The sequence below is a fragment of the Phalacrocorax aristotelis genome, chromosome 8 (assembly GCF_949628215.1).
Source record: "Phalacrocorax aristotelis chromosome 8, bGulAri2.1, whole genome shotgun sequence".
In the NCBI taxonomy this organism is placed as follows: domain Eukaryota; kingdom Metazoa; phylum Chordata; class Aves; order Suliformes; family Phalacrocoracidae; genus Phalacrocorax; species Phalacrocorax aristotelis.
In genome coordinates this window covers 33,905,187-33,929,455 of record NC_134283.1, presented here as the reverse complement: position 1 = coordinate 33,929,455, position 24,269 = coordinate 33,905,187, and the positions used below count along the sequence as shown (strand labels likewise).

At 45.9% G+C, this 24,269-nt stretch overlaps 1 protein-coding gene across 1 annotated transcript in view; it reads left to right on the top strand.

Moving 5' to 3' along the window:
* Nucleotides 1-24,269, top strand: part of NRG2 (neuregulin 2) — a 90,538-nt gene that overhangs the window by 43,476 nt on the left and 22,793 nt on the right. The window contains exons 4-6 of the mRNA XM_075102373.1: nucleotides 108-173; nucleotides 12,735-12,855; nucleotides 23,585-23,661. Of these exons, the coding sequence (XP_074958474.1) occupies nucleotides 108-173; nucleotides 12,735-12,855; nucleotides 23,585-23,661 (264 nt within the window). The remainder of the gene's footprint in view (nucleotides 1-107; nucleotides 174-12,734; nucleotides 12,856-23,584; nucleotides 23,662-24,269) is intronic.

Here is a 24,269-nt window from a genome sequence, read left to right as displayed (position 1 = left end):
CACCCAGCAGCACCTGCTCTTGTCCTCCTCCCTGCAGTAGCTAAGCCCACTCTTCTGTTCTCAAAATAGATATTTTGTTCACTACTTTCTTACCTTAATTTCCCCAGGAACAACGAAAGCACCACAAGTCTTACCAGCCTCAGAAACTAAAATAGTTGTTATGGAAGAAGAGTGTAAGTACCTCTCCCCCCCCTGCTCCCATATAGCCTCTTTCCTCTTATTTGTTCTGTTTTTATGAGATATTTTGTATAAATGCTTTATTGCCTCCTGGAATCTTCTTTAATCACTGCTTCTCTTTGATTTAGCCCAAAGCCACTGATCTTTCCCTAGATCTTTCAAAAACTATGATTTATATTGCTGGTGTATATCTTAGGGAGAGAGAGGTTGATAACTATTGCAATGGTAACTTGAAGAGCATGCTACTTAAAATTGCAGCTGGGTTTTAAGCATACCCAGCTCTTTCAATACATGGGCTTATTGATATTTGTAAGGTGTGCATATTACAGCCTTTGATTTAGCATGGGGTTTTGTTGTTTGGTTTGGGTTTTTCTTTTTGAGGATAGGTGAGAAAATCAAAAGAGGCTATAGGAATACAAGAAAAAAGACATGAGTCTTCTAAGCATAAGTCATAAGAAAATTGCAGAAAACACATCTGTGCCCTGCCATCACATTTTAACTTGAGTCTCCAGATTTCCCAAAATGTTAATTTGATTTAATGTGGTGGAAGTGCTTTTTAGTGTTCCCTCCTCCTACTCAGTTGTCACAAATGCAGTAGAAAATGGGCACACAGAAATAAAAAACAAAGCATGCATACAAGTGTAGATCTAGAAGCCAGGTGCCTGGCCGTTCGTTCAGCTCTTTCTGGTGGAGGGCATTATTTCTGTGTCAGAGAGTCTCTCCCTGCTGGGGGACACGTGCCACCCAGGCAGCGTCAGCACGCTGGACAGCCCACCAGGATCACGTCCGAATGAGCAGGCACCTGGAGAGCCGAGGACCAGGCAGTTATTTTGAGATCTGTGCTATATTTCTATTCCAGCTGCTCACACCCAGAATGACAGCGCAGCTGGCTGTGCCTCTCTGTTGACAATTCCACTTTGCAGATTTTATGGTGATGTTTCCTCCTTGGAAAGTTCAATCTTTTATGATTTTAAAGGAAATCTGATTACAGCAGGGACTGGCCAGATATCCTTTAAAAGTTTTTCTGATAAGAAAACCGCGCTTAAATTTTGCTCTTGTGTTGTGCTTAGCCTTCCGCTGCACTGGGGTCATTATGCTGAGATGCAGGACCGTTAATGCAATGACCGTACCATTCTTCCCCAAGATTTTTCCTTTGTGTTCACCAGCATAGATCCATGCTACATATTTGCATCGCATTAGATATATGCTATTTTCACTAAAAGCCAAATTTCATCAAAAGAAAGAAAACTGGCGAAATGCTGTGTGGCTTGCAGAGAAATTTCTCCTGTTGAAAAACTTCCTCTGTGGGAAAAACATCCTTGTCTGGTTTTTTCTTAAGGAAGAGATGGTAACGTCTCCAGAGTTAAAGTTGTAATTAACTTTTTCCTTCACATTCCTTTTTTATGATCTCTTTCAATTGTTATCTAAACAACACATAGTCTCCCTGATTTTTATGTTTCCTGATGATCTATCATAGAATTGCACATGTGTATAACATATGGGGAGGTAATGAAGTTGTGAGGTGTGATGATCTGGAAAGCTGGCAAGTACCTAATTCTTGTAAAATTCTTGCATTTCTTTTAAACATCTGTATTCAAAAGCTTGTCTGGCACTTGTAGGTTGTCCCACCTCTCATTGTTTCACTGAAAGTTTGTAAAAGATGAACTGGATTTTAAACACCGTGTTGAGAAAGCACCATGCCAGCTTGGTGGTAGCTGCAGTTCCCTGGGAAAGGAGAGGCTGCCTCACACAGGCTCTAGGTCACGATGCTTGGTCACTTCTGTTTGGCCTGCGGTGTGAGGGAGGCATCTTATCAAGTAGGCTGGGCAAGGGTGTTAGACCTTACACCTCAAGAAGCTCACCATGTTTTCCCAGGGCCCAGACAGTCCCTATGGGCAAGGGGATAAAACCCATTACTGTGTAGCCCCATGTGCCTCACACCCAGTAGTCCTGTGCTCTGGGCATATATGGTTTTAACTAGTAATTTTCCTGAAGGTCCCAGTTCCTTCTTGGATGGTCTGGCCTTCCTTTCTACCTCTGTCTTGGGGAAAGGAGTGGTATATCACATATTTCCTCCTTCGAGTACTGTTAAAGCCTTTCTTACCACCCCTAAGTGTAGTTACTAGCAAATTCTGCCCCATTCTGAGTCTCCCCTGCCTTTCTCCTCCTCTTCTCCAATAGCCACAGACATCTGGGCATTGCTGCATCCTTGGCACAAGGCAGGTTTATACACCAGACAGCACTCAAAATGCAGCCCAGGTCTCCGAGGTGTTCTGTCTCCATTCTTTGGTAACATTTTTCTCTGGAAGCATATTTTTTGTCCCACTACTTTCCATCTCAGCACCTTCCCATGCCTAGCTGGCACCTGACACAAGGCTACAGAGTGCAAGGAGACAGATTGGTACCATAGGTTCTTGGAAACATCTGCATTGTTATGAAGATGTGCATGGGATCTCTTCCCCAGCTGCTGTTCCCCTTGCCTACATGCTGGCTGGAGCAGAACCTGTGGTTCCCTTTGCCTGCTGTACTGTTTGTATGGGCCTTACAGACCTCATGACAGTATGGAGAAACCCAAGGATCTCATAGTGTTTCTGGTGCAGAGACAACCCTGATACCAGTCTGGATCTGGGACAAAAGACAGCACACTTGGGAGATCTGGGATCTGACGGTGCTGCGTTTTGAGAGCTGTCTGGACTCAAATCTGCCTTGCATCTTTGTCCAGCACATGAGGATGCAACCTATACTAGGGGTGAGTAGTGGGACCTGCCAGACAGAGAGTGGAGTTTCCTGATGCTCCCACTACATGGTATGTTTGTGGCATGGGGTACCACTCAGCATCGTTCAGTGGTGTGGACACCTTCAGATGAGCTAGAGCCATTTAGCAGATGTAACAAACTGGGCCATGGAGTGTGATAAGTTCTAGCCTGGTCATAGGTGTGTAGTGTCAATCTTAACACCAGCTTTTGCCCACATGGTCAAGATAGACTCTGAGGGCCAGATTCAGAAAGGAAATCTGGTGTACGGGAAAGTCTTTCCATGATGCTGTATATTTTGACATGGTACAATAGTCTTACACCTTCCTCTGACTATATGCTTTTGTTTGAGCCTTGCCAGACTACAGCAGCACTAGAGATGCTTTCTTCAGAAAGCACTGGGCTCAAAAGAGAAGACATGCCTACTGCTCTTATCAAGAAGTCTTTCTGTTGAGCCCAGTGAGCATGATATAGTTGCAGTAGCCTCATACATAGTGAAAGGTGTTAAATAAGACATGTTGTCTTGTGTTTGTCACAGGCTAAGGTTGTGCAGCTGGGTGGTCACAGTGGCTCATCTCACAGGCAGGAACTTGCAGGGATGGGGTAACTTGATCATGCACGCTGATGCAGAGAGAAAGGTTCATTTCAACATCCAGAGAACTCGAAATGGTAATGTGATACTGTCACTGTGCAGCTTGAAGTAGCTAAGCTAGGTTCAGGAGTCTGTGGCTAAAGACCTGCTTGGTAAACAGAACAGGAATCGGTGTCAAAGTGTAGAAACATTTTGATGGAGGCAAAAATGGAAGAAGGTTCAGAGCAATCTGAAGAGCATTCCGAGATGGAAGGTTTATGCAGGACAAAGATACTAAAATCTTATCACAATTTCATTTTTAAAAGGTAAAACAATGTTTGAAATCTCTGAAAAGGTCAGGTAGTTGCTTTTGCTTGTTTTCTGCTGTTGAGTTTTCCTCTAGTTTATTTCTTTAACTTCAACAAACAGGTGAAGTCTTGAGGGTAAAAAGAGAATACAGACTGGATGGAAGAAGCATGGTTTGGATACCATCAGGATACGAGGGGATCTGCCAGTGATGGGAAGATGGTATAAACCAACAAGTGGGTCATTGCAGCTGCTCACCTGGACTCTGCTCATGCCCTTTGTCTGGGTCACTTCCTAGTTAATCTGGTTGAGTACCATTACTGTAACAGCCTATGTAGGCTGGCAGTGCTGGCTGTGTGGTCTAATCTCACTTTATGGGTGCTCTGCAGCAGAGAGAGGTTTGGGATTAGATGAGAAGATGAAAGAGGAAGAAAAAGCAGAAGAGGCAGTGCTGAGCTGTGCTGGGAGCATGAGGAATGGGGAATAATGTGAGGCACCTGAACGAAAGCTGGGATCTCTGGATTGATTTTTGGGGCCTTTATTTCAACTGCTGGGCATTACAAGCCCTCCCTGAAGTCCCTTTAGAGATCCTTACAGGAGGGTAGGTGAAACAGCCCTTCTTTCTCAAATTAAGTCTGACTCTCCATACACCAGTTTGGGTCCACAGATTTCTGATTATGTCATTGGACTAAATTAGTAGACTCATTGGTTTAGGCTCATTCAGGCTCTCCCTCTCCCATTTAATACCTTCTCCAATGCTTAGCATGGCTGGGTGCTGGAAATGCTTTCTTTACTTTCTCTCTCCCAGGTAAGATACTTGTGTGATTACAATGGTTCAGTGATGTCTTTACTGTGATGTAGTTTGTAAGTCACATCTAGTCACATCTAGTTGAATTGAAGCTTCAGTATATACCGCAGTAAGGTGTGCCATGTAATTAAGGTTCAGCCAATTCCCCCAAACCTTGTCTCAATTCCCGTCTGGCATGGCCTTTATGGGGTGACCATGGCAGACCTGCATGTTAATTGCCTTGTCAATCTCTGGTCACTGCAGTCTGAATGCACTATATTCTCCTGGAGCCAGCAATGCTACAAATGTCAGCATGGTGCTGTTGGTTTGGAGTTGAAGGGTGTCCAGGCAGCCCAGAGCATGGGTAGAACAGACAGAAGTCACTCCACTAAGGGCCATGCAGACAGACCAGTTTTCAACATTAGACCGAAAATAAGTCCTGGCATGGTCTTTGTTCAGATAATTTAAACCCCACAGCTGGAGGTGTGGTTGATAATTGAGTGGAGCCGGCACGTATGCAGGCATGGTACCTTGAGGTGTACGTGTTGAAGATCTCACATTCAGTCTGTAGAGAGAGCTCTGTTGTGCCTGTCTGCTGTCAGGTCCTGGTCGTTGCTTATTTTGCACACTGTATTTTTTTTAAGTACCCATCACATCTGCTACTCTAGATGTGATTTAAAGACAGGCCATTGTGACTCTAAAGGCAAAGACGGGCAGTATGGAGTGAAGTGTAGGATGGAAGCTGATGTCCCCTGGAAGAACTGAGGCTGTAAGCCCAGCATTCAGAGCACGATGCTGTGTACCAGATCTGCTCTATCTGACTCTATTGTGTTATCCTGGCACGTTGCTTGACTTCTTGGGCTTCAGCTGTCCTGCCTACAAAACATTCATGCTGGCACTGGCCCTGCAAAAGGGTTTTACGTTCTTGAACAAATCCCCTTATTGAAGTATCATGTTGCTGCTATTACAATTGGTGATGGGTGTTTGGGAAAATAGAATGCTGCAGTGCTAACATGCTTTCTGGGACCCCTGAGGTAGAGAAAAACATAGGAAGGGCTTCTTCATAAAGCTAGAGAGATCAGCCTGGTGGAGCAACTAGAAGCTTATAATAACACAGGACTTTGCCCCTGCAATAGGTACCTGTGCTATGGAAATGGGTGGTCCCTTGGTGATCAGAAACCTTTAAACTTGCTCCTCAGTTAAACATCCAAACAGTGCAGATAGGAGACATGGGGAGTGCTGCCTGTGTTGTTCTGATCAGCAATATCTGGTGCTCTGAGATGAGTGTCCTGCAGTCTGGCATTTGTATTCTGGGATAAACTTCTAGTCTGCAGCTATTGATCCTCATGATCCCCTCAGTAACTGGGAACATAGTTCCAGCAGGATCTATTTCAATAAAATGCAGGGGTAAATATTGGGTCATTTCCAAATGAATAAACACACAGGAGCAGAATTTTTACGAGCTCCAGAGTCCCCAGTCTGTTGCCAGGCGAGCCTCAGTCTGCACAGGCTCTCCTGATTTTATGTACAGATAGCAGCAGTAAGCATCCAGACTCTGTTCAGGTTTATTAAGAGAAGAGAGTGTCATACCAGATGTACAGAAATCTGCCACAGAGAGAATGTTTAGGATCAACAGCCCCTCAGTATATTAATCAGTGTAAATCACGGGTTTAGTGTGGCTCACACCAGGATTACATTGCTACAACTAAGGAATAGCTTGGCCAGACACCTTCTCATCCATGTTCTTCTGACAAGCAGTTGGATGAAGTCGTTTGAGAGGAACCTCAGCAATTCTGTGTTTTATCAGTAAGTACATGAGGCATATACAGAGCAGGCAATTTGTATACACTCTCCAACCAGCTACGTTCATCTGTCTAACTGAATGTCTAAATATTGAGAGAATAAAGTGTCTGTACTCTATGAACCCACCAAAGTTATTTAAAAAAAAAGAGCAGCAAAACTATTGCTGTCTCCCTGCTCCCCTCGACAATAGGTGTAGTTTGTGAGAAATTAAGTATAATTTATAGTCCAAGCTGCATTAATTAACTCTTTGCCAGGGGAGTATTTCACCAGATTTCTGAGAACAGGCTGGTGAGCTTTCTGCAAAGGTTAAATGACATGCATGGTAGGAATTGCATAAGAATCCCTGCACAATCATTAATGGGCTTTCTGCGTAGATGGATTGTATGAAGGGAAGTCCACATGGCAATGTCAGTGCCCGTGGCTCTCCTCTCTGTTGCCCTGCCAATCATGTTAGTCCTGAAAAACCTAGGTGTGCAATGGAAAATAGATACTCTGAATGACTAGAGTGCTCTGAATCTCTCATGTGTTTATGCTGAACTGTCCTCACTGACTGGGACAGCAACAATAAAATGTGCCTTCAGATTTTTCGCAATCACATCTGTCAGGAGGCAGCCCTCTTTTCCCCATCCTCACCTCCTTATTCCCTTCTGCTTTGTTTTAAGTCCTGGGACTGAGATGAGCTGGGGATCTGGAGATCTTTCATCCTGGAGAAGAGAAGGCTGCAGGGAGACCTTATTGCGGCCTTTCAGTACTTAAAGGAGGACTGTAGGAAAGATGGGGGCAATCTCTTTAGCAAGGCCTGTTGTGACAGGACAAGGGGTAATGGTTTTAAACTAAAGGAGGGTAGATTTAGACTCGATATAAGGAAAAAGAAATTTTACTATGCGGGTGGTGAAATACTGGCCCAGGTTGCCCAGAGAGGTGGTCAATGCCCCATCCCTAGAAACATTCAAGGTCAGGCTGGACGGGGCTCTGAGCAACCTGATCTAGTTAAAGATATCCCTGCTCACTGCAGGGGTGTTGGACTAGATGGCCTCTAAAGGTCCCTTCCAATCTAAACCATTCTATGATCTGACTTGCTGATGGGTAGGCTGCTCCAGGCCTTCTTCTACCTTGCAGGAGCTTTGTGACTTGTGTGTTTGCAAAGGCCCCTGTCTCAGGAGCACCTTGCTTATTCGCAATGGTCTGACTTCACCATTTCTTTTCTGTAGCTTGCCCCATGCACACTCCCTGTTTCCTGCTCTGAATTAATTTAAGTACTTGGGGAGGCAGTTGGTACATGACTGATGTTACTACACAAATACCCTCATCATCTCCCACTGCCTTCACGTGAGTCTCTTTCTACCCAGATTGCAGCTAGCACCAAAACTGCTCCCTTGCTTATTCAGATATCCATTTATCTCAGTAATTTTACAATTTTCCAAGTCATTTGGGATAGATGGAATTGTGTTGGAGGCTGAATGAAGAACTTATTCTACCACACCAGCCAATAGGGAATAAAATCTGCCTGGTACCATTTGGCAGTTAAGGTAAAATAGCTGTGGGAAGTCATTTCTGGATCACCAGGCACACCTGAGTGGTGTTTGGACCAGAGGTGAATGAATGTGCATGACTGCAAATAAACTGTACATGAGGCTCACTATACCAACATTGGTTATTGAACTGTAGATGACTCAGGACCAGGTAGATATTTGTTAAGGTATTTCCAGTGGCCCAGGCTGTGAGGGAATACAGCTAAACGTGAAGTAACTGAATGGAGTCCCTTCTGAATCTGTGAACTATCCTGCTAGTGTGGTGGAAAACCACTGAAATCTCCGTTGGCCTCATGCTTCAAGGTTGCTTGTCTGTGATCTACAGGCATATGGTGTCAAACGGGGCCACATTTCAACCTAGGCACAATCAACATTTTCTAAGCAAGGCATTTTGCTTCCCTTTGTCCCCTCACCAGAGCTGCTCTCTGAATTGGCAGATCTCTCCATCCTTGCTCCAAAATGAGCTGCAGCTGCCGCCCTCATGAACATGAAGTCCCAGCTGCAGCAACATCCCAGAGCAAAACCTTGGGAGGCACTGGACTCTGTGTTACCATGCAGGAGTGAAATTTCAGGGTTATAATAGATAAAGATCTGTATTCAGTACATCAAAACTCAAAATGAACATTAGGAATTGCTATTAATGTAATAGAGAACAAACCGGGGTGACATAAATATTGTGTGTGCAAGATGGTCTCACCATCTCCAAAGCGAAAAACAGAACCAGAGATGGCATTTTTGACCCAGGGCTGCAGCTGAGTCAACCTCTGTATTAGAAGCTACTAAAGATGTCATTGCTTTCCAGCTAGGGAAGGAGCTGCTGGCTGTGCCTGTAAAGCCCTGTAAAGAGCCAGTAAGGGGCAGGTTTAAAAGAAGTGAATGGAAATGTGGTTTTGCCCACTGTGTGTATAACAGTGGAGCTCTTGCACAAATATTGTGGATGCTACAAGATTAGATTTGTTCAAACAGCAGCTAGACACATTCATGGAAGAGAAATCCATCAAAGGCTATTAATTGTAAAGATACTTTGGCTGACTTAGGTTGTCTCTGAGCTGATCATCCTAGACAGCCCGAAGAAAATTATTATTGCATGCTTGTGCTGATCTTCTTCCTTAAGCATTGCCTATTGGCCACTGCCAGAGACAAGACAGAGCTTTGGTTTTACCAGTACTGCTCAGCTTATAGTCTTATAATGGCCTGTGTTTCATGACACTCTCTTCTCAACAGGGAACTGGCATGACTGCTTCTTTTTGTAGCCTTTGCCACATCTCTGCTGCTAACAAATGGACCATAGTAATATGATTCTGTGATTCAGTTTTAAAACATTTTGTGCTGCTTTGGGAGGAAAGGCACAGTGTTTGCAGAAAACAGGATTTAAAGGATAACAGCGTTAACAAGACGCTTCTAGGAGAACTGATCGACCATGTATTTTTCTGACACACATAGCTCTGTTGACAGCTCTTTCTAGAAGTGCACAATAAGCATGTTCCAAGCCTCATTCATGTCAGTCTTTTTTTTTTTTATTTGTTTAAAAGAAACAGAATTGTTTATATGGGATGAAAATGCCATGCAATCTCTAGCTGGTCAGCACTGTAATCCACTCTGGTGTCACAACATCACACAGCACTGCATCTTTCCATCCACCTTTTCTGGTGGAAAGGGTACCTTTTCATCTGAGGGGTTTTCTATGGGGAGGTTTCTGGGCTCTCCCTCTCTGCTCCTCCCTTACTGCGGGAAGGCTTGATCCAGAATCCTTTCCTATAAGATTTATCATGTGAGACTTTGCCAGATGGATTGTTTGGCTTGCTAGCAACTGGTACATTTGATGGTTGCAGTAGTGATGGCTTCCTGCAGGCTGTGCTTGTTCTTCATCCATGTGTCTTTCAATTTGCACCAGTGCTTTGGTTCATGAAGTTTCAGTGCTCCCTGATCTGATGGCATGCTTGCAGCTTTAACAGAGACCTGTTCATTGTGCAGTTTTAAGGTACTTCAGTAAAAGCCTGCAGGCACTCCAAACCAAAGGCCACCCTGCGAGCAGCTTTCAGGAGTTGCCATGCCTTGTGCTGGCCAGGCATCACCTGGGGACTGTTCAAAGGGACAGCGGCTGTCTTCTGTGTACCAGGTCCCCTGCAATATTCAGACTTCCCTGGCAGGCCTTTGCTTGCTCTGTCACTGCTTCAGCCTCCACAAGACTGGCCCAGCCAGCCCTAAGAGAGCTGCAGAGTGAAGCAGGCAGCTTCTACTAGCCTGGCAGCCTGCACAACCTGCAGCTTCCACTTACATGCATAATGAAGGCTGTGCACAGGCTGGCTCTGACTGCATTTTGGGACACAGCTGCATGCTGCCAGGCCAGGTTTTATTTTCATGGTAATTTTTAAAATGGCATTTGATGTTAAGGCTTGGTTTAAGTGGCTGGAGCAAGCAATAGCTAGAGGAGAAGCCTTGCAAAGAAAGTCCAGGTGGTATCAGACACAGTTAAATCTCCTCTGTCCTGAACCTGCATCTCTCCACTGGCTCTAGAAGAAATGTGCTACTATCTTGTAAAGGTATAAACTACACAGACTTGTTACAAAGCCGTTACAATGGCTTTGGCTTCTAGTTCCCATTAATCTTAACTGGAAGGGAGCACTGAATTTCTATACAGAAGTTTGGGAGTTTTTGTATTTGAGGGCTTTTTGCAAGGACTTCTTTGGTGGCTTGGTCAACTCAAAACCCAGCATACACTCTAGTATGTGTACACTGCTCTGCACATTTGGCTCCCAGCTGGCTGGTGTTACGTGCCCTAGGAGGAGAGCAGCTATTTTCTGTCCCAGAGCCATGTGCATTTTCAGTCTTTGCTGAAGTATTTGCCATGTCTGGTTTGCAAAGCACTTTGGGACTTCTTGCTTTGCCCTGGATAGCTGTGAAAAGACAGCCCCAGAGGCAACAGTTATTCAAGGCAAAGCATAGAAATAGCTCTGCTTGGTGCACAGCTTCAGCTCTGTCAGAAAGTGGAAGGCGTTTACTTCCCTATGGGAACAGAAGACAATGGGGTTGGACAATGCATTGGTTCAAGCAAAATGAACAGTAAGCTTGGCTCTGCCTTGAGCTGTATGCAGGTAACAGTGTGGGCTACTCCTGCTGTGCACAGCCTCATGAGCAAACTCTTCCTTCAGAGAGGCATGGACCCCATGCAGTCAGAGATAGTCCTAAAAGCCAGAACAAGCTTGTTTGGTTGCTTGTGTGCCAAGCATCACACAAATGTGAGAGGCTTCACAGGATGCTGGGACTCATCCTTTATCTGTGAGACCCTGAATGTGCCTGGCAGGAACTGGGCTGGAGCCAGAGTGTGAGAACAGAGACCTTGGCTCTAGTGGTGTGAGCTGCAGCCGGGGGCAGCAGGGCAGGCTCCTGCGGCAGCCTCTGAGCCTGCTGCGGAGGCAGGACAGGCACAGGGGCTGCCTGAGGTGGGGGGAGCAGCCCCAGCTCCCTCTGGGGCAGGTTCTGGCATGCATTGCTGCTACTCCTGTGGTTCTGACTAGCTCCTGCCTGGGGCTCTGGCTCCAGCCTTCTTCCTCGAATCCTGTGTCAATGAGGTGTTCAGTCTTCGGTGGCTGGTCTGAAGTCACCTCTCCATGAGGTTCATTCATGCCTTGGAAAACAGATGGACAAGGGTATCTCCTCAGAAACCTCGAGTACACCATAAAAGGCGCTGCAACATATGTAGTGGCCACACTGCTGGAGATTTAACTGTGTTGGAGTATGAAAAAGGTGGGTAGGAAGGAGGACTATAATGAGATTAAGTATTCAGCTGGAAAAAGCAGATGCTTTTGAGTACCCAGCCCTTCTTTCAGTTATGTGAAGATGGGTCTGCATTCCCTAAAGTTGGTTGCTTTTGTAACCTGTATTAGTTGCTCTAACAAAAGGTTTTTCCCTTCCTAGGGCCTTTGTCTTGCCTATGGAGACTCTCTGTTTTGGGCTGTAAGTTTGTCTGAGTCATCCAGAGACAGGAATTGCAGTGAATTTCTGCAAAGTACCGTTGGGGCATTTTTGTACCTTACATGGCTGGAGAGCTTCTCTCCAGAAAGAAATTTGGATTGAGAAAAACATCTATATCCCAGGGAACTTGAGTTATGCTGGCTTCCTCCCTCTTAGCACAGACTGGGGCTGACTGACTTCTACTGCTGAACTTCTGCTTGGTCTCTTGAGGCAGCCCCATTGGGGCATGGCAGAGAAATGCTCAGAAATAGCAGAGGGAGAGATGAGCTGTTCCTGCTTGTGCTGGACCTGTTCTAGGGACAATGAGGCACTTACTTCTGGCTCATTTCCTCCCAGAGATGTGGAGCAATGAAATGTCCCCAGCAGTATCTCTGGTTTTTGGTCCAGTATCATGGTGCAAACCAGGCCTCAGCAGCATGCCACTGTGACTCTGTGACTTTGCAGCATATGTTCTTCCTAACCTCCTGCCTGCCTGCTGGTGCAGGGTTGCATGCATGCATAAGGGGAGGCCAAGGAGAGGTGGGAAAGGGGCACTTTTCCCTACAGCTTGCCAAAAAGATGATCTTGTCCTGACATGCTGGTTGCTTAGAGGAAGGCGTGTCCTCAACTCCTCACTCACTTGGCCACTTTTTCTGGGAAAAGAAAGATCAAGTCACAGCCCCAGGACCTGGAGAGGTGAAGGTGGGTTTAAAGGCACAGGCTGAGGTCTGTAGCTCTGGGGTTTTTACTTTGGCAAACGAACTGGCTGAATATCATCTAAGAAAACAGAATTGCCCAACAAAGGAAATAACAATATATCCTTTCTCTGTGTGTTCTTTTTTTCCATGCAGTAACCACAACTCTCTCCTCCTGGTCTGGGCATGCTAGAAAATGCAACGAAACAGCCAAGTCCTATTGTGTCAATGGTGGGGTATGCTACTACATCGAGGGGATTAATCAGCTGTCTTGCAAGTAAGTGAGTGTAGTTCTTGTGTTGGTATGGAAATTACTTGACTGGGGGATAGAAGACCTTTGTGCAACTGCTGGGGGAGGGGTAGCTCTGAAATTCTCCTGGCAATTGCAGTTTGAGCTGTGCAGGTTCAGAAAGGGAGACTAGAGGGGTGGGGTGGGGGAGGAGGGTTCATATTTTCTTTTTCTGTGTGAGTGCCACTGTTCACTTTTCCTGACTTCTTCTAAGAATATATTTGTCCTGGCTGTTTCCTTGCTCTTTCTTCCTTTTCTCCTCTGCAGCTTCAAGGAAGGTTGGGTCCCTTTTGCTCTCCCTGAGCTAGGTCAAAGCTCCACATCCTCCTGTAACACATCCTTCCCTCTGAGCAGGGGGGCTTTCCCCAGTGCACAGCCACCTCCCTCCTCCGTCACTGGAGAGGGTCACTTGCTGAAACCTGCCTCTTACCTCTCCTGTCTGCACTTCATAGGCCCAGAAGCAGGTTTAGCACACAGCTGTTCACCACACTGTGTCACTTTGTGGCAGGCTGTGGGTTGTTTATTTCTCCCCTTCAAATGTTAAAACCTGCAAAAAAACTCCCAAACAACCCAAACAACAGGGAGACATACTAAGTTATCCTTAAAATTACATTTCCTGGAGAAGTTAAAGTGGGGCTGCATAGTCTGAAGGATGTGGAATGGGATGTGAGACCTTTTCACCTCTGGTTCAAACCTATCACAGCCAGCAAGCCCAATAGTATCTCACAGCTCACCCTGTAAGCCTAATGGGGACTGTGAATGAGAAATGCGAACTGTTTGCCAGTGTTGGAGATGTAGGTACCCAAAGCACACCTGTACCTGCCCCTGGGCTCCTGCGGAGTCAGCACAAGGTGGTGCCCTGGGTGTGCATTTGCTGAGCAGATGCAGTCAGCTTCTGAGCTCACTTGGGGATCCAGGTGTCACTGTTCCCAGCTTGGAGAAGTCCAGACCTACTGTTCCCAGCTTGGAGAAGCCCATAGCTGACTCTTTTGTCCCTGTGTGGCCCAGAGACTTCTCCATGGAGACACACAGCCAAAGGTATTTACACTGGTGGGTGTCAACCTAGTACCACTGCCACTGTGTGTTGTGATGCTCACTAGACGCCTCAGCTCCTCCGGCCTTGAAGGACACATCAGAACAGAACCATCACTCCTCCTGGAAGGGCTGTGAGCTGGATTACACTTAGCACAACTCCTCCCTTCTCCCAGTACTCCTTTGTTTTGGCAGGGAGCAGTAGGAAAGACCATGTGGAAATGCATTCTGCTGAGCTCCTGTGCTCTCACTTTCCATTGCAGGGTCAGCTGTGGTGGGAAGGACATAGGATGAATAGCATCTTCCAGTCCTCCCAGGCTTGCCCCTTCAGACATGAAAAGAGCCGGGTAGGACAGAAGCCAAATGCTGTCGTCCTCCATATTTCCCATGTGCTTGAAGTGAGAGCAGGCCTTGTATACCACAGACCTGTGCTTTAGCATAGTTGTCTCTGCCATCAGCTTCTTGGTGGCACTGTAAGTTCATCTTGCCAGTGTTCCCCATAGGAAACATGAAGGAAGCCCCATATGAAGAATCAAAGTCACAGCCACTATTCTGGTATAGGTGTAGCCCAGGAAGCCTCAACAGTTCTGGTCTTTCTATACTGGGGAGGGGTGAACTCTTGAAGCCTGGAGGAGTGTATGAATCAATATCTCTCTATCTGTAAGCAATGTGGTGGTGCCAAAAGCATAGATCTGAAGGCTACTTCTTTTGGGAAGAACTTGAATCCAGATCAAGACTTTTCAGATCAGATCAATTTCTAATTACAACAAGAGTTACTTGAACTCCTGCCATATGCAGCTATAATGGTAATGCTCCGTTTTTCCTAATGAAGGGTACACGTGGTAGTTATCAGGTATCTTCAGCAGATAGACTGTTTTAACCAAAGTAATTCCAGCCTTGCGAAGAGACAGTCTACCTTCAAACCAGGCTGCTATGCTAGCTGATGAACAGAGGGGAAGCTCAGTGATGGATTCCATTAAGATTTTATGTGCCATATGAAACAGACCTAGTTATTTCACATCATTCGAAAGCCTTAATTCCTTACTTGCAGATGGTAAAATTATTTCCTTTTCTGACAAGTCCCAAGATACCAATTGCTAAAACCAGATAGGAATTGAATGGTTATGTATGGAAGGACAGCAAAATGTTAACCAGGAGGTGCTCCGAAGGTCTGCACTGTCATTATTGATCTGCCAGAAAGGCAGTTCTGTGTTAACAGGAACCCAGGGGACCCAAGAGCCTTCCACACAGTACAGTCATTTTTGATCTTACTGCTTGAGGAGATATCTGGATGTTCAGTGTCCTTAGGTGTTTTTGTCATTAAATCATAGACTGAAGATAAGAAATCCTGGCTTTTGAAGTGATGTAATTTTAGAGTTTCTGGACTCCAGAAGGCAATGGTTAGTTATTGAGGAATGCAGAAGCATTTGAACTGAACATAGTATTTCTGATAAAATGGCTTTCCCAATAACATGGACGATTCTTGGGCAAGGCTGATGATGGATAAATGGACTTCACATTTGCCTGCCTGCAAACTAGCAAAATGCTCAAATGTTTTACAGCTTCTCTGTTGCACCAAGACAGGAGGTCTGCTGCTGTGGTTTGTGAAACTTACAGTGATACAAATTTGGAGAGGAAACTAGGGGAGGCAAAGACGCAGGCTTTGACCTGCGTTTCTGAACTCTGTAACATGGGAGCCAGTCATGGTCCTCCAGCCGTGCCATGCCTCTGAGACATGAGCATAGAGGAGATCAATAGGTCCTTCTGTGCACAACCTCTTCAAATGCCTTGAACATCAAACAAGAGCCATGTGAGCATCTTGAGCCAGGAACAACACATGTGTCTGTGCACTGTTCCCACTTTGCTATTCTGACTAGAGTCAGCAGGGCCTTGGGGGTGTCGTCTAGCACTGTGTGCTAGCCTGAAGTCCTCCTTCACCAAGTGCTAAGGAGATTCTAACACCCTAAGACCCATGTGATGTTACCAACCTTTCCAATACCAGTCATCAGAAAACAGAATTTTAGCATGTTCATGTTCACATCCTATAATCAGGTTCCTGGAGTGGATTTCATTGTTTTCAGCTCTCTACAAGCATAGGCGATCCTGTAGATGTTACCTCTGGAGCAAAAAGAGCAGCTGGGTTCTCAAATGATTTCTTCTCATGAAGTGGCTCATTATTGATTTGTTACAGATTACACCTAAATTCACAGCTGACCTTTTATTATTTTTAACAGGCTTTCCAGAAACATGTTCCTCCTGGTCTTTTGAATTCTGGGGAACAAACTCTTTGCCTGTAAACCCACCTCCTCCATCCCTTTTCAAAACACTTCAGCTAGACCTTGGATAATGTGTTTTCTTCACTGGGGAAGAGCCCAGAACAGACTTGGAGTTGTTCCAGAAATTGTGTCTTTTTTGGATTGTGTGCTTGCATAATTTTGTCCTTAATTTGAAGTAAATTCTACACATGCTAGTGTCAAAGGCAACCTGAACATGATACAGTCTGTGCTGTTATCCTGACTCTGCAAACAGACCACCTGGAAACGGGATGGCAGAAGTGTGATTTGCCTCAGATATTCTGCACACATACAGGATTGACTCACCAGCCCTAGTAAATTAAAAAGACCCAGGCTTTTGTTGACAGGAAGAATTTGTTGACCCTTCTCCAGACCATTTTGCTTAGAGAGGCCTTACAAGTTGGACTGGTTTCTCACTGTAACTGTAGTGAAGTGGGGAGTCTGAGTAGAGCAAGTTTCAGTACCTGCAGAAAGGGTGCACACAAGCAAGTCTCAAGGCCCTGAGCTGGGCTGGGACACAGAAGAGCAGTGTCTGGTTTGTTGTGTCCGGATGAATGTAGTGCTTGGGATGGCTAGCAGCCTGTGATCTTGGGTCTGCCTTGGTCCTGGAGCCCATTGGGTGCTTGGCACAACTTAAAGCAGTTTGAGGCTGCTCTAATCTTTTATTGCTGGGTGCTATGCCCCATGGGGTTGTGCTAGTGTGTGTATCACAGCAGAAATACTCTTTTTCCCAGTTAGGTCTTGGCACACATTATCTACAGTTGGGGTCTTCCCAGCCAAAGAAATAAAACCAAGTCTTACTGCTGCACAGTCCTTCTCTGCCCACTTAAACATGTTTCATGACTCTTTTGTATGGTTGGGGTAGTCAAAGTGGCTGGTACCCTGGGCCAGGATCTTCCTAAATTTCATGGGATCAGAAGACTTAAAAAGCTTTACAGTGCAATGCCTCCCCATCATGTTGGGCCGGTTGTGCTTGCAAGAGTCAGGCTGAAGGATTTACAAATGATGGCAGATAAGCAGGCTCTGGGTTTGGGCTGGCAGCACTGCATTACGTGAGAGAATGAGGTCAGAGGCCGGGAGGACCTCAGATGAAAAGTGAAGGTCAAGAAGAGAATAAAAAAACAAACCAAAGCAAAATAGAAAAAATCAATTCATTTTTAAACCAGTTGATTTATGCAAATCACTGATTTACAAAATTACATGCTCACTTCCTAGAAGCCCATTTGCTTCCCTCCTCCATGTATATTGTTTCCTGCAGATTTTCCTAGGAAAGGGGAAAGATCATTCTGAAGGGTTAGACGCATTGCCAGCTCCCCTGTGCTTTTCCAGAGCACCATTCAAAGGGGTGAACATCAGACTGATCTCACATGGCCATGGTCCTCCTTGCAGCACAGCTTGCTGACCTCCCCTGTGTTGTCAGGAACTATGCCATCCCTCTTAATGACTCTACTGATTTGGTAGCACAAGTTGTATGTTGCACAACCACAAGTATGTAACTTTGCCATGGATTTATGAGCAGTTCTGTGGGGAGGTGTTGCAACATCCTTGGAAATGAAGAGCCCACAGTGTTGACCTAGGGGTGAAAATCTCCACATCCTGTTCCAAATCTCCTGAACCACCCAGGATTCATTCATTCGGTTTTGCATGCTGTTTATCTTGCGTGATGAGATCAGGTACCTTTTCGAGTTCAAGCAGCCCGTCTATGCATCCTGTTCAATGTGTCCTTTTTAATGCACATATAACTATAGCAGACCTTTGAGAATCATCAGAGTGTGGAAGCTGATTCTGCAACAGTGAGGCTCGATGAAGACAGCAGCGCAGATCCTGCTGAGCTCCCACAGCTTAGTTAGAGCTGCGCTGCTGTCTTCACTGAGTCCAGGAGTGGGTGTCCCTGTGGTTTGGACTCTACTATACAGCAAACATGCCTTGATTAGCTGCTCTGGATAAGGCTTTTGCATTTATTCTGGTTGCTTTCTTTTCTTCCCATCAGTGATTTTGTGGAGTCCAGCCTTTTGTGGTTCTCCAGAGCCTGATCATCTGGGACTGGTCAGGGGACAATGACAGAACTGTCTTCTTTTTCAGCCCTTCACACAAATAAGCAACACGCTTGAAACATTTCTCCATTTGCTTATATCAATGCCTTGTGTCCTTCTGCTACAGCTTCTCCTTATCCTGTTATTTTGAAGCACCTGCTCATTCACATTCTTCTGTAGCATGGTTTGCATTCTGAGAGCTACCAAGTTTGGCATGCTTCAAATAAGATCTGGGGGAGCAAAGGAAATGTGCCAACCCTTGCAAGATTTAGATCAACAGCTAGGCAGAAAAGTTTTGTTTCCAGCAGAAACACTATGATAATGGCATTATTAATTAATAGTAGCAAATAATAATTAACAATAATTATTGCTCTACCCTGATACTGAGCAGAAGGTCAAACTTTCTCAATTTTGATAAATAAGTACTCTGCAAACAACATTGAAATGGGTCATTCAAACCATTTTGGTTTGTACTTTTGAGATGCTTTATTTGGCTGATCATTTTACTGCTTTTTTTTTATTCTTCCATGTGAATATTTAACTGCAATTCATCCTGAACCCAAGAGCAGAACTTTGTGGATGTTTTCAAAATGGGGTAAAAAAAAAAAGCCTTAAGGAATTGGTCAAAACTGAAAGAACTGGACTTTTTCCAGCAACAACAGAATCTGGACACAAAAATCCCTGACCGGTTTTATCGATGGAATTTGCAAGTAGCAAATTTTCAGATGTGGCAATTTTTTTAAATTTTCATGCACTTGGTTAGGCACAGAGGGATGGAGTTAAGCAAGGGCAGTTTTGGGGGGTCTCCACACAGGCTAGAGAGGGGACAAGGTGCTGTCTGCAAGAGGTTAGTGCAGCCTTGTACTTCCCCAAGACCATTCTTACAGACACAGCTTTTTCTGCTTCCCTTGGTCTTTGAGGAGAGACATGTTGGGCTTCTGTGACACCAGTGAGTGGACCAGGAAGTCCAAAGGTCATATTTGCAAGAATAGCCCACCATCTGTGTAGTCCCTGCAAGAGCTTTCAAAAGGAGCAGGGACTCCATTTTGCTGGGATAGCCAGTCAAAATCTCTTGACTATGGTCAAATGTGTGGGCAGAAGGATGCCATGATCAAAGACCATCTCATGGCTCTTGATCTTAGTCACCCTTAACTTTCAGGTATGTCCCTCAGGCCATGTGCTTGGCCACTGAAGAAGAGCTGCCCTGAAGCCCTTACCACAGGCAGCAGATTCTTCATGAAGACAGGGTGATATCCATTTCTCTTCCTGTCCAGACTGGGAGACTCATGTGCCATGCACGCTGGAGATTTCTTTCCTAGAAGTCACATTGGAGCCATAGTAATAAATAATGAATCATCTTCACCAGCCCGGAAGTATGAGACACCTAAAAGAGACATGGAACCATGAGCACTGCATGCTTTCAAATGTTTCCTGGTCACTTTTGCTGTCAGCATCCTTGCTTATAAGGAATCGGGGCCCAGGGACGCCAGAGGAGCACATGTGTCTTGACAGCTTGTATGCTAGCTTGGGAGGTGACAGAAGGTGCTCATGTTCACAAGGGCTTATTTTCTGTCATTTTTCCCAGTGCTAATTCACTAGTAACTAAAGATGAAAAGCCTGAGCTGTCCTAGACACATGGAAGACAGTTAACTACTGGCTTCTTTCTAGGAAGCTCTTCTCCCTATATGGTAGCTGTCATGGCACCAAAGCTTCTTTGACACTTTTCTGGTTTGCTTTTTCACTTCCCACCAATTTCTTTCTCTGGGTTTTAGTTTCCTTCCACCAGATTTGACATAATTTTCAGTCTTTCCTTAATGGCACGCAGCTTCAGTCACTCTGAAGTTCCAGCCTCGGCTGACCTCTTGCAGATGTGTGTTCAAGACAGTTTTAGCTCATTTCAGATGAAGTGCCCCTTTTTTGAGGTGGTTAGGGCTTTTGCTTCATTCAGCAGCACCCTTGGGGCCCTTCGGTGTGCTCACAATATACATGAAATATCAGATCCCAGACAAATGGGCAGCACATTGCAAGGTAAACTGGATACCCTTGAAGACTGTGAATAAGTTCATGACTCTATCAGTGGTAATGAATAAACTTCAAAAAGGATTGGGAAGACATCTTCTATTTTGCATGCCTTGTTCAAACCCCAGTGCAATCTCTTAAAGGTTTCTCCAGAGTCATGCTTCCCTAGGGCTGTCCTTGTGAGTCTGCATCACCCAGCTGCCTCAGGTTTGTGCTCTTTGATTGTCAACAGGGCATCTTCTTTACTCCACTTCCCAGCACCAACTTCCTCTACTTCATCACTGGGAAGGCCAACAGACCTCAAGTCTGATTGTAATCCCTTGGGCTAGTCTTTCCTTGGGAGCTGGCTGGCCTCCCTAGTATTGGAACAACATTACTGGTATGTCTTCCTTTCCTATGCTCCAAGATGGATGTCCAAGAATGAGGAAAGAAGGTGAATTTTTCCAAGATATTTGCCTGACCAGGGAGTCAAATTTCCACTTTCAAAAGTGACTTGGACACTGAGAAACTTAAGTGTATGACTAGGGAGTTCAGTGAAGCCTCACGCAAAGCCATGCCATTAAGTTCTCCCTGAGCAGTTCGGGGTACACAAATAGCCCAGCACACTCCCACATGGAGGTGTTAGCACAGCTGTCAAAACCCAGATGCTGTGTAGCACAGAAAACAGGTCTGGTCACGGGCAGTAAGGGTGCATCAGCTTTTTTGCTCGATGCAGACCTACCAAAACTGCAGTGAAAACCAGCAAGAAATCAAGGACCAAAGCCATGTGTGTCATGAAGGGCCTTCCAAAGCTTTCTTCAGTGAGAGGGACAGCAGGTGAAATGTCTCCCGGGCATGGGGCACCCTGCCTTGGAGAACTGGGAAATGCATTCTTTAGGGGAAAGATGGACAGGTTTGGAGCTGTGGAGGTGTTGAGGCGGAGAAGGACAGTAGATGGGGTGGAGAGATTATGCAGTCTTTTCTTGGCTTTATCTTCTCCTTGGATCATGCTGAATTCAGAGGTGTGTCTGCAGGTCCCCTGTAGGCATCCAGCATTGAGTCTCAGGCTACCTCTGGAGTACCAGCAGGTTGTCCCACAGGCAGATGGCCTCCTTTAGGAGCCTGTGGCAGTGGTGTGTCAGTGTGTCAGCAAATGCCTCAGCCTTCCTCCTGGGGAGTGTTAATGGAGGTCTCCAGGCAGGAATTAGACGTCTGTGCACTGGGGGAATGGCACCTGCCATGTCCATCACCACAGCTGGGAGATATTTACACCTTGTCCTGCCTTGTGCCCAGCTGCCTGGTGCCTCAAGGCCTTCCCAAGACTTCAGCTGTATCTAATTTCTCCCGCTTGGAGTGGAGCCCTTCAGTTCAAAGAAGTCTGTATCCTTGCAGGCCTGACAGATGGGCTGGTGTACACTTGGTCTGTACAGCTGGTGCAGCTGATGAGATACCCTAGTGCTCCCTCACATTTCATGATTCCCACCTGCTAGCCCAGATCAGAGTATGTTCATTATGAGGGAAAACTAATAAAAATCAAGGTTTTCTGGTCATAATGAATAGGGAAGTCTTCTCTAATTTCTACCTCTTTGCCCCAGGGGAACTAAATAGTTGCTGGAAAAAACTGTCTGTGTTCCCTTAAGGAAGTAGAGAGAAGCAGGAATTCACCTCTCTTCTTGACTTTTTTTTATTGCCACTGGAGTTGCATATCTGTAACGTGCCATCTAAACATAAATCTGTCAAGAACAAAGGCTGCCATAGCCCTTGAGCAACAGTACAGAACTAATCTGCCAACAAGCTTTGGAACTACAAAGATTTGGTCCTATTAAACATCAAAGCTGTCCCTTTCTCATCCACTTTGCTGTGTCTACAGACTGGCATCAGGCTTTAGTGTACCTTTGGGAGGCACAGAAGGGTCAGATCTGCTCTGCCCATATGGGGCTCGCAGTGAGCACATGGGACCTGGACCTGGACCCAGACCTGCCTCGCTCCTCCCCACCATATGTGCAGGTTGGGACCAGTAGTCTGACACTGTGCTGAGGCTGCTGTAGCTGCTTGCTGTCCTTTGCAGTGGACCGGCAGGGAGCTAAGCCACTGGCCTCAGACCTGGGGCTCCGGTCCACACCTTTTTGCTGAGGTGTCTTTCAGTCCCTTCTTTGTTGACCAGCTGGGGTCTGCCAAACGCAGAGGGGAAGTGTGATCTTGTGGGTGGCAGATGAGGGCAAGGAAGGTCTGACGTGTAGGATGTGCAGAACCTGCTGCCCCACTTACCCCAGGAAGTTGGAAATCAGATGTTAAGATGCTAGCTATAATGATAAAACCCTCTTAAGCGCAGAGGAGTGAGAGGTCAGTTGGAGAGGGAGGGAGTGAGTTGTGGAACAGGCAGGTAAGAGCTGGGACTTCAAGAAAGCTAGGGATAACTTTAAGGGCTATCCAAGGAGGCCAGAAGAAAAGATATGAAGTGAAGAAGAGAGATTAGTGCCTGGGATAGAAGCATTTGACCACCCACAGCTGAGCTCCCATTGCTTCCCAGATTTACCCACAGCTGCACCGGGTCACAACACCGTGAGTGATTCAGCAGCTCCTGGTGCACCCCTGCCCACACCCCTGTGCTCCCCAAACCTGGCTCAGCCTGGGAGCTGCACTGGGGAGCTTACTCATGAGCTGGTGTACATGCCTGGCGGCCCTTTTCTGCAGGGCACCATCCCTGCCACTGCAGCATGATGCTAATGTATAACTGGTCTGGGATGTGCCCATAAGCTGGCACATCCCAGCCCATCACGTAACATTGGTCAGAATAGCCTGAGAGAGCAGTTGAGCAGCATGTGAGACCTGTTTAGTTGAGCTTTCTTCTCTGTCCCTTCCTCTCTGTAACACAGAGACTCTGCACATGCTTTCTCTCTAACCACAAAGTAACCCCTTTCTCTGGAACATCCTGTGGGTACTTCTGGGGTAATAACAGGAAGATGCTTGCTGTTCACAACGCTCGCTGTCGCTTGAGCAGCTGCTCACCGCTTTGTGGTGTCTCTTGCCAGTCTCGTCTAGATAGCAGTTCCAAAGAGAGTCTCTGAAAGTAGCATCCAGCCCATCTCAATCTTCCTGCCAGCTGGTGCTGCTAGCAGGTGAGAAGAAAGGAGGCAGGCAGAGGAGGAAAGAAGGGGTTTGGCTGGCTGCTTGAAGACCCAGGCCAAAATAGAGCTGGATTGCTGATGTTGCAGGTGCCAGGTTAAAGCAAAGCAAAGAGTAAATATGCACGTAAAGCCTTTATTTTTTCCATTCATCACAATGCACTTTTTATTTCTGACCTTAGCCTCAAGAATGGTGCCAGACATGTTCTGTGATTTCTCCCCTTTTCCCCTCCAGATGTCCAAACGGATTCTTCGGACAGAGATGTTTGGAGAAACTGCCTTTGCGATTGTACATGCCAGATCCTAAGCAAAGTATGTTTGAAGACAAAAAATGCACCACACTACTTAAAAACTCCCGGGCACAGCGGTGGATGTAGAGTGGTCTAGTCAGGGATGGCTCTTGGTGTCAGCTTTGGGCTAGGGCTTAGGGATGCAGGTAAGGGTGAAGGCTGAAAGCAGACAGATAGGAGTCATGGAAGGGATCAAAAGGGGCCTCAGTTCAGTCTGTTTGGGTGTCATTTTGCTATCTTGTTTCTCTCTTTCTGGTTTTCTTTCTTCCGGTAGGTGTCCAATCGAATTCACAGGAGACCGGTGTCAGCATTTCGCAATGGTCAGCTTCTCCAGTATGTCTCTTTCTACTTCTTTCTTTCCCTGGTTATTGTAGCTCTGTGTCGTGTCCTTAAAGCAGGTTCTTCTGTTCTCCAAGAGCCCTTTTCCTGTCTTGTGCGCTCCCAGCTCTGCTTGGCCATAAGAGGAGCTGTGATCGTGTCCAAGAGGAGAATTGGGGCTCTTGTTATCTCCCCATTTGTTAGAATGGGTTCTGCTTTCATTTCTGATTGAACTTAATGTTGCTTGCTCTTTTCATGCAAAATGCAAATAAGGCACAAGGTTATGTGGTGTGCTGTGTGAGAACAGTCTGT